The sequence below is a fragment of the Mesoplodon mirus genome, assembly GCF_964341445.2.
Source record: "Mesoplodon mirus genome assembly, chromosome: 9".
NCBI lineage: Eukaryota > Metazoa > Chordata > Mammalia > Artiodactyla > Ziphiidae > Mesoplodon > Mesoplodon mirus.
Genome location: NC_138985.1, coordinates 23,136,090 through 23,152,677, shown reverse-complemented (window position 1 = coordinate 23,152,677; position 16,588 = coordinate 23,136,090). Strand labels below are relative to the sequence as shown.

The following is a 16,588-nucleotide window of genomic DNA, read 5'->3' as shown; positions in this document are numbered from 1 at the left end:
TCAGGAAAGGCTACCTTAAGAAGGTAACATTCGTATGCAAAACAGTATGGAGGTTCCTTAAAAAACTGAAAATAGAGTTACCAGATGATCCAGCAATCCCACCCCTGGGCATATATCCAGGAAAAATGAAAGCTCTAATTCAAAAAGATACATGCATCCCAAAGTTCATAGTGGCACTGTTTACAATAGCTGAGACACAGAAGCAACCTAAGTGTCCATCAACACATGAATGGATAAAGAAGATGTGGTATATATATATATATACAGTGGAATACTACTCAGCCATAAAAAAGAATGAAATCATGCCATTTGCAGCAACATGGATGGACCTAGAAAGTATCATACTAAGTGAAGTAAGATGGAGAAAGACAAATATTATATGATATCACTTATATGTGGAATCTAATAAATAGTGCAAATGAACTAATTTATAAAATAAAAATAGACTCATAGACATAGAAAACAAATTTATGGTTACCAAAGGGGAAGGGGGGAGGAATAAATTAGGAATTTGGGATTAACAGATGTGCACTACCAAACAAGGATTTACTGTATAGCACAGGGAGCTATATTCAATATATTATAATAAACTATAAAGGAAAAGAATGGGGAAAAAGAATATAGTTATATACATTTATTTATGTATAACCAAATCACTTTGCTATATGCCTGAGACTAACACAATACTGTGCATCAACTATACTCCAATTAAAAAATAATAAATTTTTGAAAAGAAGGTAACATTTGAGTATGTCAATAAAGACATGAGGAGGCAGGTAGTGAACACACTATGCAGTTAACTGAAGGAAGAGCTTTCCAGGGAGAGCAAGAAAAACAGCAAAGGCCCTGAGACAGGAGCATGTCTCTCGGAAGCCACTGTGGCTGGCTGGAGTGAAATGAACAAGAAGAAGTGAAGTAGGAGAGAAGGTCAAAGAGGCAAAGGGTTGGTGGGTGGAGTGGGATGTGCACTGTGCAGGGCCTTGTAGGCCCTTGTAGGGGTTGGGGAGGAATCGGAGGGATAAGTAGAGCAGTGGTCCCCAGTCTTTTTGGCACCAGGGACTAGCTTCGTGGAAGCCAGTTTTTCCACGGAGGGGGAGAGGGGGGATGGTTTAGGCGGTAATGTGAGCCATGGTTCAGGCAGTAATGCAAGCGATGGTTCAGGTGGTAATGCAAGCAATGGGGAGCAGCAGATGAAGCTTCACTCGCTCACCTAACAAGCCTAACAAGCCACGGACCAGTATCAGTCCACAGCCCGGGGGTTGGGGACCCCTGAAGGAGAGGAATGGAGCACACTGGCTATTCTATTGAAAATGGTCTAGAGAGGAACAAGAGGGAGAGCGGGGAGACCAGGCAGGACTACAGTTCTCAAACCATGCGTTGAAATGCCATACAGAACGTCAGCAAACCTCAGAGGTGCCTCCGGATATGAAGTTTTTGATTTTTAAATTTTGGTTTTTATTTTTTATTTTTTAATTTTTTTTTTTTTTGGCTGAGTTGGGCCTTTATTGCTGCGCACGGGCTTTCTCTAGTTATGATGAGCAGGGGCTACTCTTCCTTGTGGTGTGCAGGCTTCTCATTGTGGTGGCTTCTCTTGTTGCAGAGCACAGGCTCTAGGCGTGCAGGCTTCAGTAGTTGTGGCACATGGGCTCAGTAGTTGTGGCACACGGGCTTAGTTGCTCCACGGCATGTGGGATCTTCCTGGACCAGGTCTCGAACCCGTGTCCCCTGCATTGGCAGGCGGATTCTTAACCGCTGAGCCACCAGGGAGGCCCCCAAATTTTGGTTTTTAAAAAACACAGTGACATCTGTCAGACACCCCATGAAATACTAGCTGGAGGCAGTTCACAGTTTCAATATTAATAGTGCTACATCACACTGTGACAGTGTCATATCTCTGCAAAGCCTTTGTGGTGATAAAAAGCAAGTACCATGTGAAAATAAGTGTGAAACAGGAAATGAGGAAGGTGGTGTCAAATCTGTTTACAAGGTTGGACAAATTATGTGGTGCCCAGTAGATTTTAAGACATAAACACGGGCCTCCCTGGTGGCGCAGTGGTTGAGAGTCCGCCTGCCGATGCAGGGGATACGGGTTCGTGCCCCGGTCTGGGAGGATCCCATATGCCGCGGAGCGGCTGGGCCCGTGAGCCACGGCCGCTGGGCCTGCGCATCCGGAGCCTGTGCTCCGCAACGGGAGAGGCCACAACAGTGAGAGGCCCGCATACCGCAAAAAGAATAGAAAAAAATAAAAAAAAAAAAATAATAAAGACATAAACACTTATTATTTATTTATTTATTTTATTATTATTATTATTTTTTGCGGTACGCGGGCCTCTCACGGCTGTGGCCTCTCCCGTTGCGGGGCACAGGCTCCAGATGCGCAGGCTCAGTGGCCATGGCTCACGGGCCCAGCCGCTCCATGGCATGCGGGATCCTCCCGGACCGGGGCACGAACCCGTGTCCCCTGTATCGGCAGGCAGACTCCCAAGCACTGCGCCACCAGGGAAGCCCTAAACACTTATTAGATTATATAGACCTAACTCCTTAATACACAGAAATGTTAGGTATTTCTTTTGTCCTAAGGGAGCCATGAAAAAAATTACTGAGACACTAAGCACACCGTGAACTAAGAAAGTTTGGGAACTTGTGAGCTAGGAGGTTATGCAATAATTCTCACAAGAGATCTTGGTGACCTGGAGCAGGCTTATAGGGATGGAGGAGCTGAGAAATGGTAAGCTGAGATTTTGAATATATTTTAAAGGTACAGCCAACAGGTCTATTGAGAGTATAAGAGAAGGAGAGAGCCAAGAAGGACTTCAAGGTTTTGACCTGAGTTGTCACTACCAGTTGGGGTGAAGAGCAAGATGAGTCTTGGTCACATCCAATTCGAGATGCTGTACTAGACAAACAAGTGGAATTCTTGAGTAGGCAATTAAGTATCCAAGTCTGCAGTTCTGGGGAGAAATAAGGGCTGAAGATATAAATGTGAAGGTCATCAGTTTATGAAACTGGAGATCACCAGCAAATTAACATAGATTAGAAGGAGAACTCTAAGTGCTGAGCTTCCGAGCAATGCAACACATAGTTCTAGTTCATCTGTGTACCTTTAATTCATATCATGGTACATGGCATGTAGTAGGCAATTAATGAATATCTAAATACCTATTTTTTGCATTTCTTTTTTTTAATTGAAGTATAGTTGATTTACAATGTTGTATTAGTTTCAGGTTTACAGCAAAGTGATTCAGTTATACACATATTTTTTTGACATTCTTCTTCTTCATAGGTTATTACAAAATATTGAGCATAGTTCCCTCTGCTATACAGTAGGTCCTTGTTGGTTATCTCTTTTATATATAGTAGTGTGTATACGTTAATCCCAAGCTCCTCATTTATCCCTCCCCCTACCTTTCCCCTCTGGTAACCGCAAGTTTGTTTTCTATGTCTGTGGGTCTATTTCTGTTTTGTATATAAGTTCATTTGTATCATTTTCTTTTAGATTCCACATATATGCAATATCGTATGATATTTCTCTTTCTCTGCCTGGCTTAATTCACTTAATATGATCGTCTCTAGTCCATCCATGTTGCTGCAGGTGGCATTATTTCATTCTTTTTTATGGCTGAGTAATATTCCATTGTATGTATGTGCAACATCTTCTTTATCCATTCATCTGTCGATGGACATTTAGGTTGCTTCCATATCTTGGCTTATTGTACATAGTGCTGCAATGAACACTGGGGTGCATATATCGTTACAAATAGATACTTATTTTTTACAAGGGTAAAACATGTACATACCACAAAATTTTAGAGACAAGAGTGTAGGTATGCACTGGAAAGTAAGTCTTCCTCCCACCCCTGATTCTCAATTCCTCCAGTGACGCCAGTGTTACAGTGTGTATCCTCCAAGAGGTAACACATGTACTTCAAGCGTATGTGTATGTGTATATGTTATAATAAATCTTTTTATTTTTCTACAGCTGTAGTATCCAGCACACACTGGATTATGTTCTAAACCCTACTTGGTTTCACTTAACAATATATTTTAGAAATCATTCTGTTTCAGTACATGTGGAGCAGCCCTATTCATTTTTTACAGCTGCAGAACATTCCATTGTGTGGATGCATCATAATTTATTTAATCAGTGTCCTATTGATGAACATTTAGGTTCATCAGTGTCCGATTGATGAACAATTGTTTGCAATTAGGTTGTTTCAGTTGCAAACAATGCTGCCATGTGGATTCTTTTTCATGTGCCTTCGAACATATGCGTGAGCACATTTATTCAAAATAAATTGCTGGAAGCACAAAGGGTCTGAGTCAAAGGGTCTCTGAGTTAAATATTGTTAGATGTTCTAAATTGTCCTCTATAGAAGTTGTACCAATTTACACTTCCCACAAAGTATGAGAATGCTTGTTTCCCTGTGTCATAGTTCACAAAGTGTGTTAAACATTTGATTGTTGCCAGTCTGTTTGGTGGGAAAAGGTATCTCTCTGTATTTCACGTAACATCTCCTGTTATGAAAAAATCAATCATCTTTTAGTATGTTTAAACTTTCCTAGGAATATGTGGGTCACTTCTAAACAATTTTAAGGAGCTAAACTCAGCATGCTAGAGAAAGCATACTCTTATTGGATTTGCTTAAGTGTTGAGGACACTAGGCTTCTGAAATCAAAATATTCTAGTGAATTTTTCTTGAAAGTGAGATAATTCATGTTCAGCTGCTCTTGTTAGATTGTCCTGTTCGTTATCCTCATGACCTACCATTGGGTGATGGAATTCATGTCTTGGATTTGTTGTGTGTGTGTGGTGTGGCCAGAATTCATCATTGAATATGAAGATGCAATGCATGAGCCGGGGCTGTGGCATCACCAAACTGAAGTCTCTGGAGCTCAGACCACAGCCCAGCTGAAGTTGTCACCCTATGTCAACTATTCCTTCAGAGTGATGGCCGTGAACAGCCTGGGGAGGAGCTTGCCCAGCGAGGTATCTGAGCAGTATTTGACTAAAGCTGCAGGTAAAGCAGGACTTCTGTGATATGAAATAAAATAGAAGGCTTTTCCACTGTTTGCAAGAGACCAAAGTTTACAAGTATGTGGCTGTTTAACTTCTAGAACCAGATAAAAATCCCACGGCTGTGGAAGGGCTGGGATCAGAGCCGGATAATTTGGTGATTACGTGGAAGGTGAGCTATGTCTGAAATATTCAACTATATTTTAGAGTGGAAAGAAAAGTTGTTTTTAAATACCTGTATTAAAAATCCCCTTTCACACATTTTTTGGAATATATAAATATATCATATATTTATTAATCGTGTAGTAGTTAAAAGCTTGATCCTTGGAGCCAAAATGAATGGTACAAATCCCAGCTTCGCCACTTAGTAACTGTGTGACTTTAAGGCATTTCTTTAACATCTCTGGTGTGTATCTGTGTGATGGGAATAACAATGAACCAACCTCATAAGATTAAAGGAGTTAATGCACTTATAATGCACTTAGAACGGTGCCTATCACATAGAATGTGCTCAATAAATGCTAGCTTGTGTTGTCACCATCGTAGAGAGCCTTCTAGAAGACAGGTACCAGTAGTCAACTTCTTCTACTTTTTTCTTTTTGGCCTGTCTCTATTTTTTGGACTTGGAAACTTAATATATATTTGCTTGTGTGATTTTAAAACTTATTTTAGATAGATCCATACATCCATTCTTAGATACATACATGCCTGTAGAAACAGGATAGAATGACAAGCCAATCTCTTTTTTTTTTAAAGAAAGAAGTAGTTCACAATTTCAGTTTCCAAGTAAAATAGACAGTGAGGTGCTGTCATACAACCAGGAACACATAAAGGAAACTATATACCTGGAAAGTTTTATGTCACCTACCCGTGACTGTGGAGCCAGAATCTGAGAGGCCTAGGGGGGTTTTACTACTTCAAGATAGAAATTAACCACCTTTGAAATGTTGATCCCAAACAAGCTGTGGATCTCATCACAGGTGAAAAAAAAGGACAAAAGGTCCCTGGAGAAAATTGTTCATAGCTTGTACTTTAGTGGCGCAGTGCTCACCGTCTTTAAGTCTGGGAATTGAATTTGCCGTTCCAGTAAGAGATGGCACCGCTGATCCGTTTTATAAGCTCTGATGGTCTGGCTTTTCTTGTAGCCCTTGAATGGTTTCGAATCTAATGGGCCAGGCCTTCAGTACAAAGTTAGCTGGCGCCAGAAAGATGGTGATGATGAATGGACGTCTATGGTTGTGGCAGACGTATCCAAATACATTGTCTCGGGCACCCCGACCTTTGTCCCATACCTGATCAAAGTTCAGGCCCTGAACGACGCGGGCTTTGCTCCAGAGCCAGCTGTGGTCCTGGGACATTCTGGAGAAGACCGTAAGTGCCTGATGCTACTTCATGTCTGTTTTTCCCCAGCAAAACAGACTTACCAAAGTGCAAGTCAAGGCCATGTCCAGAGGTGCTGAGATTGGGAGGGAGGATGGGAGGCAGCCATGATTTCGCTCAACATTTCTGCATCTAAACGGCCTGCTACGTAGAAAATAGGTTCAGCGTGTTAAAAGTTACTACTTTTTAAAAAGATATGTTGTTCTCACAAAGTCAAATGAACAGAGCTCAAAAAAAAAAAAAAAAACCCATCTATTCTCCATCCTTGATAATACATAGAATCGGGCTGGGGCATGTTTCAAGCCAAAATTAGGAGACGGTGACCTTTTTTGCAGGAAATTCAAAATGACATTGATACTTCTACCCCCCTTTCTCATCTTTCCCTAGTCCCAATGGTGGCTCCTGGGAATGTGCACGTAAATGTGGTAAACAGCACCTTAGCCGAGGTGCACTGGGACCCGGTACCTCTGAAAAGTATCCGAGGACACCTGCAGGGCTATCGGGCAAGTGAAAGAGATCTTTCATGTTCTTTTCTCAGAAACAGTCCATCGGCCAGTGCCAGACGCCCTTTGCTTGGCCGGAGAGGCCTTGAGAGTTCATCAGGTGTACTGCCTCCGGAAGCCTAGCTCTGAAGCATCCCAGCTAGAGCTGGATCGAAGTCTCACTGCACACAAAGGGAGAAAAAAATTCTTTCTCCATTTTTCCCACAGATAGTCTACATTCTGCCAACTCAACAGTTACCGCATGCACGAAATGAGGAAAACTGATGTTCAGAAAACTAGAATGTAATGAAATGCACCTAGCTTTAAAACCACACTGACTGTGGTTTTAAACGAACAAAACTATGTGTTGAACAAACAAAACTATCCAGAAAACAATGTAGACTTCTGTTTTAAATAGTTTAGATTATAGTTCAAGATCCTAGAGTTCCAACTCAGTCATTCTTATAAACATCAGTTATCTGTGTTCTGGGGAAGCACAGAAAGACCGATTCATAGTTTTGATTGAGGGGTGGTCAAAGAACTTTCACACCTACCAAGGCAGTCAGGCTTTGATCGGTCAAACCCTGACCTCTAGAGGTCGGTTTTTGCACTGCATCATGTTCAACTTCGGGTTTTTGGTTTTTCTTCCTCTAAGATTGCCAGATTCCATATATATGTTGATTTCTCTTGAAGGTGCCTTTAAACTCCTAAGATGACTTTAAGAGGACTTAATAAACAATAATTCTGGATTTCTATCCAAAGTTAATCAACATTTTACCTCTTCAAAATCTGTGTACAATTTCATACCAAAAAATAAGTATTTTTAATTAAGTGATGCAGTTTGGCAAAGTGAGAAAGCCCTAGACTTGAAGTGGAGGGTCTTCTTACGTCTTGATAGCCCAGGGGCTCTTCTGTACTGTAGGAATAGTAATAATAAACGCTTCACTGTGGTTTTTAGTATTAAACTACATGATATATTGTACATGAAGTTGTATTAACTCTGCAAAAGTATGTAAATATTGGGCAGTAATTTTTACCATTAGAATATTTTATACAAGTAAAGGACACTTAAATCCTTCTATATGGGTCTCATGCTGTTTCACTTCTTTGGTTTATTTCACTTAGTCTTCTCCAACAACATAGCATAACCGAGCTTCATCACAATTTCTTAAAATTTCCCTCATTACCTATGCCTCCTACTCTCTTGACTCAGAAATGATATCTGTCCGTTGTTCCACTGGTCTAAAACGTACCAAGGGAACTTTCTGGGAAAAATAATAAAGCTTTAATTTTGTGAGCATGAGGATTCTGTTGGCTCCCTTGTCCATCCCTGACTTGTACTCTTGCTGTTTCAGATTTACTACTGGAAGGCACAGAGTTCATCAACAAGAAACAGACGCCATATTGAGAAAAAGATCCTCACTTTCCAGGGCAGCAAGACTCATGGCATGTTGCCTGGGCTGGAGCCCTTTAGCCACTACACACTGAATGTCCGCGTGGTCAATGGGAAAGGGGAGGGCCCAGCCAGCCCCGACAGGGTCTTCAATACCCCGGAAGGAGGTAGGGTGGACGTGTCACTGAGATCCTAGCAGTGTGTGGTGCATCCTGAGAGACTTTGCGTGACCGAAGGGCCCCCAAAGAAAGTATATTCTGGAAGCCAAATGTGATTTTCCCACAGATGAACACAGCACACACAGAGCTGACAGAGGTCAGCTCATCTATGGCCTGAGGGTGTGGGGAAGGCTTCAGAGGCTTCCCTTTCTCTTGACTTAAAATTTTTCTCCACAGTTAATCACAAGGTCAAAAACCTTGCTAATTTTTTTTATACAATTTTTTTTTTTGGCCGAGCTGCATGGCTTGCAGAATCTTAGTTCCCCAACCAGGGATTGAACCTGGGCCCTGACAGTGAAAACACCAAGTCCTAACCATTGGACCACCAGGGAATTCCCTATTTTTATACAATTTTTAAATGTTACTTTCCATTTACAGTTATTACAAAATATTGGTTATATTCCCCATGTAGTAAAATACATCCTTCAGCCTGTCTTACCCCCAATAGTCTGTACCTCCCACTCCCTCCCACTGGTAACCACTAGTTCATTCTCTATATCTGTGAGTCTGCTTCTTTTATGTTGTATTCACTACTTTATTGTACTTTTTAGATTCCACATATAAGCGCTATCATACTGTATTTATCTTTCACTGTCTGGCTTATTTTACTTAGCATAATACCCTCCAAGTCCATCCATGTTGCTACAAATGGCAAAATTCCATTCTTTTATATGGCTGAGTAGTATTCCATTGTGTGTGTATGTATATGTGTATGTGTATATATATATATATACCACAGCTTTTTAATCCATTCATCTGTTGATGGACACTTAGTTTGTAGAACCTTGCTAATTTGATGCTGACTTGGGTCATTAACTTTCTGACCTGAAGCAAGTTATACAATTTCTCTAAACCTCAGTTACCTTAGCCAGAAAGCGTGAGAACTAGATGTGATCACCTCAGAAAATATCTAGAAAGGAAAAGAATCCTCTAGGTTGTAGTTTACTTCTTTCTCAGTGCACCTTTGCAGTTCATGCCAACGTGGAACTGAGTTAGAAGGTTGGCCATCTTGACAGAACGTGTTGGGAAGAGAAGGGAAGAGTCATTGCAAGTGTGGGCCATGGCAAGGGGAGGAGGAAGGGAGAACCAAGCACAACTGATGCAGGAGTGGGGGCCAGAGGAGTCAGGACACAGCTACCTGGGAGCCTAGTGGATGAGGAGAGAGGGCCATGTAGTAAGAAAGGCACTAGCGTGGCCTTTGCTTATCTTGAATTTTGCCTCAAGCCAGTATTGAAAATGATCCAGATAGCTTCTGTGGATTGCTTAGGTCTTTTTTTTAAAATAAACATTTTGGTTACGATTTTATTTTAGAGGACAATTCTTTTTTTATTGAAGTATAGTTGCTATACAATATTTTGTAAGTTACAGGTGTACAGTCTTTTTTATGACTGAGTAGTATTCCATTGTAGATATGTACCACATCTTCTTTATCCATTCATCTATTGATGAACACTTAGGTTGCTTCCATGCTTGGGCTTGCTGCTGTGAACGTTGGGGGTGCATGTATCTTTGTGAATTAGTGTTTTAGTTTTTTCCGGATGTATACCCAGGTGTGGTTAAAAGCAGTTCACAGACAAACCCTGTCCTGGCTCCTGGTTGAAGGGCTCATGGTGTTGGCAGCTACCCAACAGCCTCTGAGAATCATCTGTGTCCACCTCCCATCTCATTACAATGGCTTGTCCTCAGCCTCGTTGCTCCTTGGAGGTTTAGGGCTCCTTCCACTAGAGGCTTTCGCTAGTGAGACCCTACACTGGCCCTTTAGATGGCTCAGGGGAAGGTGCCATAGAAAAGAGAACCAGGGGATTAAAGAACAGACAAGAGAAGAGTAGTCTGTCCAAAGACACAAAGGTGAGAAACAGCATGGCTCCTTCAGGGAACCGTAAGTCAGGCAGGCGAGAACGGCGAGAAGAGGGAGGAAGTTCAGCTAGGGAGGACCAAAATGATGGATGGTCTTAAATGCTATGGATATTAACCCTCAAGCCAGAAGCTCTTAACCTGAGGACGGTAGTCTCTTCAGGTGTCAATGAATGGGTTTAAGGAGCTCCATGAACCCCCTAATATTATATACAAGGTGCATATATTTTTCTGGGGAGAGTTTGTGGCTGTTATCAGTTTCTCAAAGGGGTGATTTGCAGAAGCTTAGAACTCTGGGCCAGGACTGTTCTAGGCAAAGGCCACCGAGGGTCTGAAGGGGGGCAGTGGCAGAGAGGCGAGGAGGGAATGGATACAGTTGAGGTTAGCAGGGTGGATGCAGCAGGATTTAGTGTCCCAGGAGATGGTGGAAATGAGGCAGAGGGGGAAATTCAGCTCGACTGCCTGGTTTCTGGCGAGAGGGACAGGAGGGTTTAGGGAACATGGTAGGTTGGGTAGAGAAGGTCACGATCGTGAGGGAGGGCTGCCATCATCCATCATGCTCTGAGGAAGTGAATGAAAGACCAGGTATGTTTCCGCTGGTAATTTGCCAGCCTCTGCCACGGACAACCTGACACCCTGCACTCCTTCCCCAGAGCCAGGGTGTGCCAGCACCCGGGCTTTTGTCCATCACTGCGAGCTGCCGGGCGTCTCTCAGCTCTCCGGATAAGAGCTCCTCTGCGCTTGGCGGGGGCGGGGGCTGGCTCAGGCCCAGAGCCCGGCAGGCAGAGTGTTCTGACTGTTTGGAGACACCTGATTTGTTGGAGAAAACAGTCCTTAATAGCCCAGAAAGAGCACAGCTGCTTCTACTCAACGGTCTGGTTAGAATAGTTCCGCTCAGTCACTAGCTTGCTTTTATTAAGACCCCATTCACGAAACAAACAAGTGCCATCTCTTTTAAAACCATTGGTTTGGGTCCATATAAAGGCAAAGCCCTTATGTATTTGGAGAGAATGGTTTTAATGAATCTAAATGGAACTGGTGAGGGGAAAAGAGGAAAAGCGAAACAGGTTTCTATTAATGTATTTTCAGCTGAATCAGGAAAAAAAATGAGTTACAGAAGCCAAAAATCTTGGGGAATTCCCTGGCAGTCCAGTGGTTAGGGCTCCACACTTCTGCAGGGGACACGGGTTCAAACCCGGGTCAAGGATCTAAGATCCCGCATGCCGTCTGGTGCAGCCAAAAAAAAAAAACTCTTGATGAGTTGTGTGGACCTGGTGAAATATGTCACTTTAATACAGTTTGAAACATTCAGAAACCTTTGTGCTGACTGTATGTCTCATTTGAAGTCCCCAGCGCTCCATCCTCTTTGAAGATTGTTAATCCAACGCTAGATTCTCTCACTTTGGAATGGGAGCCACCAAGCCACCCGAATGGCATTCTGACAGAGTACACCTTAAAATATCAGCCAAGTAAGTTATGGGGAGAAGGAAACGGGGAAATATGGCTTACGAAGGAAAAAGACTGTTATCTTAAAATACAAACGGGGTATTTCTTTACAGACGTAGAATATATACATATACCTTCAAGGGTTACTCTAGAAGGAACTTCAAATCATACTTTTTAAAGAAAAATGACATGTGCTTTTGAAAGTTAAATAACGTGGAGAATAATCCAGCCCTTGAGCATGGGGCTGAGGTGCGCGCTGTCGTTATGTATGTAGGTGTCATGTATTGTATAACCAGCAGAGGGTAAGAAGAGGGGTTCCTTTGGCACAAGGCCTCTGAAGATGAGCTTTAGGGTTATTTAACAACCCATGACTCCACCTGCAAAAACAAAGACACGAGAAACGCTATTGCGATTCAACCAGAAAATTCTCCCAGCTTAGAAGCCCCTGGAAAACGTATTTCCCCTTGTTACACCATATTATAGGATTTTTTTTAATGGTTTATGCCATAGTTTATTTTTTTATATTAAAAGGTATGCAAAAACAAAATTAAATATCTATGTATATATATTTACATATATACATACATATATTAATATATGCACTTGTATTAGAATCGCAGTGTGAACCTTGAGATTATCTTATTTTTAAATTTTTATGGGAGTATAGTTGATTTATACTGCTGTGTTAGTTTCAGGTGTACAGCAAAGTGAATCAGTTATACATATGCATATATCCACTCTCTTTTTAGATTCTTTTCCCATACAGGTCATTACAGAGTGTTGAGTAGAGTTCCCTGTGCTACACAGTAGGCCCTTATTAGTTATCTATTTTATATACAGTAGTGTGTATATGTCAATCCCAATCTCCCAATTATAGGACTATGTAAGGTTATCAATTATGTCGGACAAAGAGTGAGTAGGATTACAAAAGTCCGTGTAGTCCAGGTTGAACATTTTTGGTTGACACATTTATTTACGATAGTATTCCTACAGCAATGAATGTTCTTTTTTTTTAATGGAGGTAACATTGGTTTATAAAATTATGTAAGTTTCATGTGTACAACACTGTATTTTGACTTGCATATACACTACAGTGTGCCTACCACTAAAAGTTGAGTTTCCATCCAGTTGACCCCTTTACCCATTTCAACCTCCCCCCATTCCCCTTCCCTTCTGGTGACCATTGTTCTGTTCTCTGTATCAGTGTGTTTGTTTTCATTTGGTTTGTTCATTTATTTTATTATTTTATTTTGTTTATATTCTTATTGACAGTTAACAGCACCCATGAATTAGGCCCTCTGGTAGATTTGAAAATTCCTGCCAACAAGACCCGCTGGACTTTAAAAAATTTAAACTTCAGCACTCGGTATAAATTTTATTTCTATGCACAAACAGCAACAGGATCAGGAAGTCAAATAACAGAGGAAGCAATAACAACTGTGGATGAAGGTAAGATGGGTATGTATAAAATCCATATAACTAGAAGTATTGTGAGACAGAAATCTTTAAGTTTATGCTTTTTCTTTCCTTCTTACCATGGAAGTATCCATGTTACCCAATTAATACAAACACTTATTTGTAACCTCTCATTCTGATACATATATATATATATATATATATATATATATATATGCAGCTATTTAATTCATACTGGAATAATGATTTGATGTTTGTTTTTTAAGTCCCTATGAAATTTTTAAACTTATATTAAAATATTGAGGTGAGAGTGGGAAATTACAGTATTTTGCCACACTTAAGTTCAAAGTTCATGACAATGTTTTTTCCTATCTACAACTTTACATATATACACACATACACATATGTGTAATACACACACGCACACACTGACATGCATACCTATACACAAATAAATATATGTAACTGTGGTTCTGATCTTGATTCATCAGAAAATAATTTGCTAGTCTACATACTGATTTAGGTTTTCTAGCAAGGAAATCAAAACAGTTATTAAATAAAGCATTTACTTTGTGTTTGAGCATGGGACTTAATAATTTGCTATGCCATCTGGTACAGAAAGCAAAAGAGCTCCATTAAAGTATTTAGAAAAAGAATGAACACTTCCTTTAATACTTTTAAAAATTATTTTGAAAAACTTGAGATTCAATGAAAATGATCAAAAGCATTGTAAAAGATTTTGCATGTCTCTAAATTGTAGAATTGCTTAAGGATCATTTATTTGATTATCTTCCATAGCATAAGAAATTGACATTTTTACCCCAAAATTGGTTTGAAATCTCCTAAGCCTTCTTACATAATAGGCAAAAGCACTTTAAGTAATGTGGGGATTTGATTACTGGTAAGTTTGGGAACAAAAACGTCCCCTGTACCTGATGTGGTACACTCCATTCTTCTTGCATGCATTTTAAGAAGTGTTTTTATGTAGCTTTACATGCTAACTATATAGTGTCCTATTTCTGTTTCCCTTCATGAAAGCTGGTATTCTCCCACCTGATGTAGGTGCAGGCAAAGGTAAAATCATTCAACTGCATGACTTTCTACATGTGTGAAATTTGCCATGTTAACCATGGGGAAGTGCAGCATGGGTTAAAAGAGAAAATATTTAAAATAAGCTTTGAAGCACCAAAAGGAAGATAAGATCCTGCAAGATCTTGACTTTAAAATTCATGTCTAGTCTTTTTTACAAGGAGAAGGCCACCCACTGAATTCACCTTTTCTCAAGACTTATCCCAGGTCCAAATCCTAATCTTGGCTTTTAATGCTATGACCGTGGCTAGACCAGACAGGACCCAAACTGTACCTTTGCCACAGGCCCTCACGATGGCCATGCCATCTATGAAGGGTTCAGAAACGTTAGTCCTGTGATAAAAACGGCCAGTCAGAAATCAGACCAACCGAGCTTCCTGTTCTAATCTGATTTACCTGTACTCCTCCTAGACACAGTGCACACGTTGCTGGCATCACGCTACACTGTCCACCTGGAATTTCAGCTTAGCCATACTCCAACTGCCCTGGGACTGAAAGCCTCCCCAGTGGGATCCCCTCTGACCAAGTGTTCAGGCAGCCGCATGCTCTGCTCAGCTGTGTTATTCCATTTCTGTCTTCGCCAGACTGCTTAAGTCTCCTCCTGGGGAAGAGCCAACAATCACAGTGAATTACTCTTTTTTTTTTTTTTTTTTTTTTTTTTTTTTTGCGGTACGCGGGCCTCTCACTGTTGTGGCCTCTCCCGTTGTGGAGCACAGGCTCCAGACGCGCAGGCTCAGCGGCCATGGCTCACGGGCCCAGCCACTCCGCGGCATGTGGGATCTTCCCGGACCGGGGCACGAGCCCATGTCCCCCGCATCGGCAGGCGGACTCCCAACCACTGCGCCACCAGGGAAGCCCCACAGTGAATTACTCTTGTTCTCCTTTATTGCTCACAGCTCTCTGGATGAGGAAGATTGGTTGGGAGAATGGTACTGGAATGAATTGTAGTATTTCTTCCACCCAAAGATCCCCCAGTTTTTGACTCTTGGCTATTGGTAGATTTGTCAGCTTTTTAGGGAGCAGTGGAGGCCGCCCCGCCTCACATGGCACTGTTCTCATATAGAGCACCCCTGGCCAGGGATTTTCTTGGGCTTTGACGCACTGAACAAGTACAAATTGGAATGAAGAAAAAGTCAACCAAAAGAAATAAGTGCTTTGCCCTAAGTTGTTCAAATCTTGGGAGCTTAGGCCTGGCCATATCTTCTATTTTCTTACAAATCTTATCTTCAGAGTCTTGGTAAATTTTAAAATGTAGATCAGGTAGACTTGGGAATGATTGAATAAGAACTGTAACCATTTTCAATCATCTTAATAATGTTTTATAGGTGTTTTTACCCTTGAAAGAACAAAGTTGTAAACATTCAAAATGTTCGCAAGATCGTGGAAGGATGGAACCTCTCTCTTTTATAAGTGTGCTTCTTTCTGGGGGTGATTAGATCTCCATTAAAATCCATGGTGGTCTTACAATAATTTACTGCTGGGTTCCCCTTAGACCCTTTCATGGAAGCATTCCAGAGAAAGCCTGGCCTCTTTCTCTGTGCAGTGGCCATGTCACTGGGGCTCAGCCTAGAGGCAGTAGCCGATTAATTGAGCTGCAGCAGGGCAGTTTGTGTTTTCCGTTGACTTGTCATATTGGAAGAGGACGTGCATGCAACTGGAGAAAAACATCACCCGCTGATTTTAATGAATTCAGACTAACTAAAAGAAATGTCAGTTAATATAGTTGAGGTTTTACCATTTGATGTTACTAAATTGAATTGTGAATTACTTCTGACTATAGAGACAAGCAAAAAGAGAGTCTCCGAAGGTTCCTAAAGCCCCCAGTGTTGAAATCTGGTGGAACTCAGATAAAAAGAGAAATGGTGTTTAAATTTTTTTTTAAAGCTAAATCTAACCTTCTTTTCTATATTGTTTCATTTAATAGTGCATCAGTAAGTAAACATTGCTTGCATAAAATGATAATATTTTACCATGATGAGACTTTAAACTGCTTGAGAATAATTTGTTTCCCTGGGTTTCCCTTCCATAAAAATATTTCTTTTTCCAATCTAGGAATGAATTCTATCTTCTTCTCTGTTTTCCTTCTTTGTGTAGAGTTTAGGGACTCTCTGGGAGACAAGAAAAATAAAAGTTCTCCACAGTCCTTCCCAATTTTAGTATTTTTAATATAGCTTTTATATATATATTTTAATCTTTTATATTTTAATTTGAAGCAACATGAAAGAGAGTAAGTAAGAGATGAACCATTGAGAGAAAAGAGGTGTGATATCCTTGGCTCTAGAAGCATCAGCCTCTA

At 41.0% G+C, this 16,588-nt stretch overlaps 1 protein-coding gene across 1 annotated transcript in view; it reads left to right on the top strand.

The window, feature by feature from the left end:
• NRCAM (neuronal cell adhesion molecule) overlaps positions 1–16,588 on the top strand; it is a 250,809-nt gene that overhangs the window by 211,545 nt on the left and 22,676 nt on the right. Inside the window, exons 18-24 of the mRNA XM_082633110.1 lie at positions 4,821–5,018; positions 5,116–5,186; positions 6,160–6,385; positions 6,782–6,897; positions 8,232–8,436; positions 11,688–11,810; positions 13,060–13,236. Coding sequence (XP_082489236.1) covers positions 4,821–5,018; positions 5,116–5,186; positions 6,160–6,385; positions 6,782–6,897; positions 8,232–8,436; positions 11,688–11,810; positions 13,060–13,236 — 1,116 coding nt within the window. The remainder of the gene's footprint in view (positions 1–4,820; positions 5,019–5,115; positions 5,187–6,159; positions 6,386–6,781; positions 6,898–8,231; positions 8,437–11,687; positions 11,811–13,059; positions 13,237–16,588) is intronic.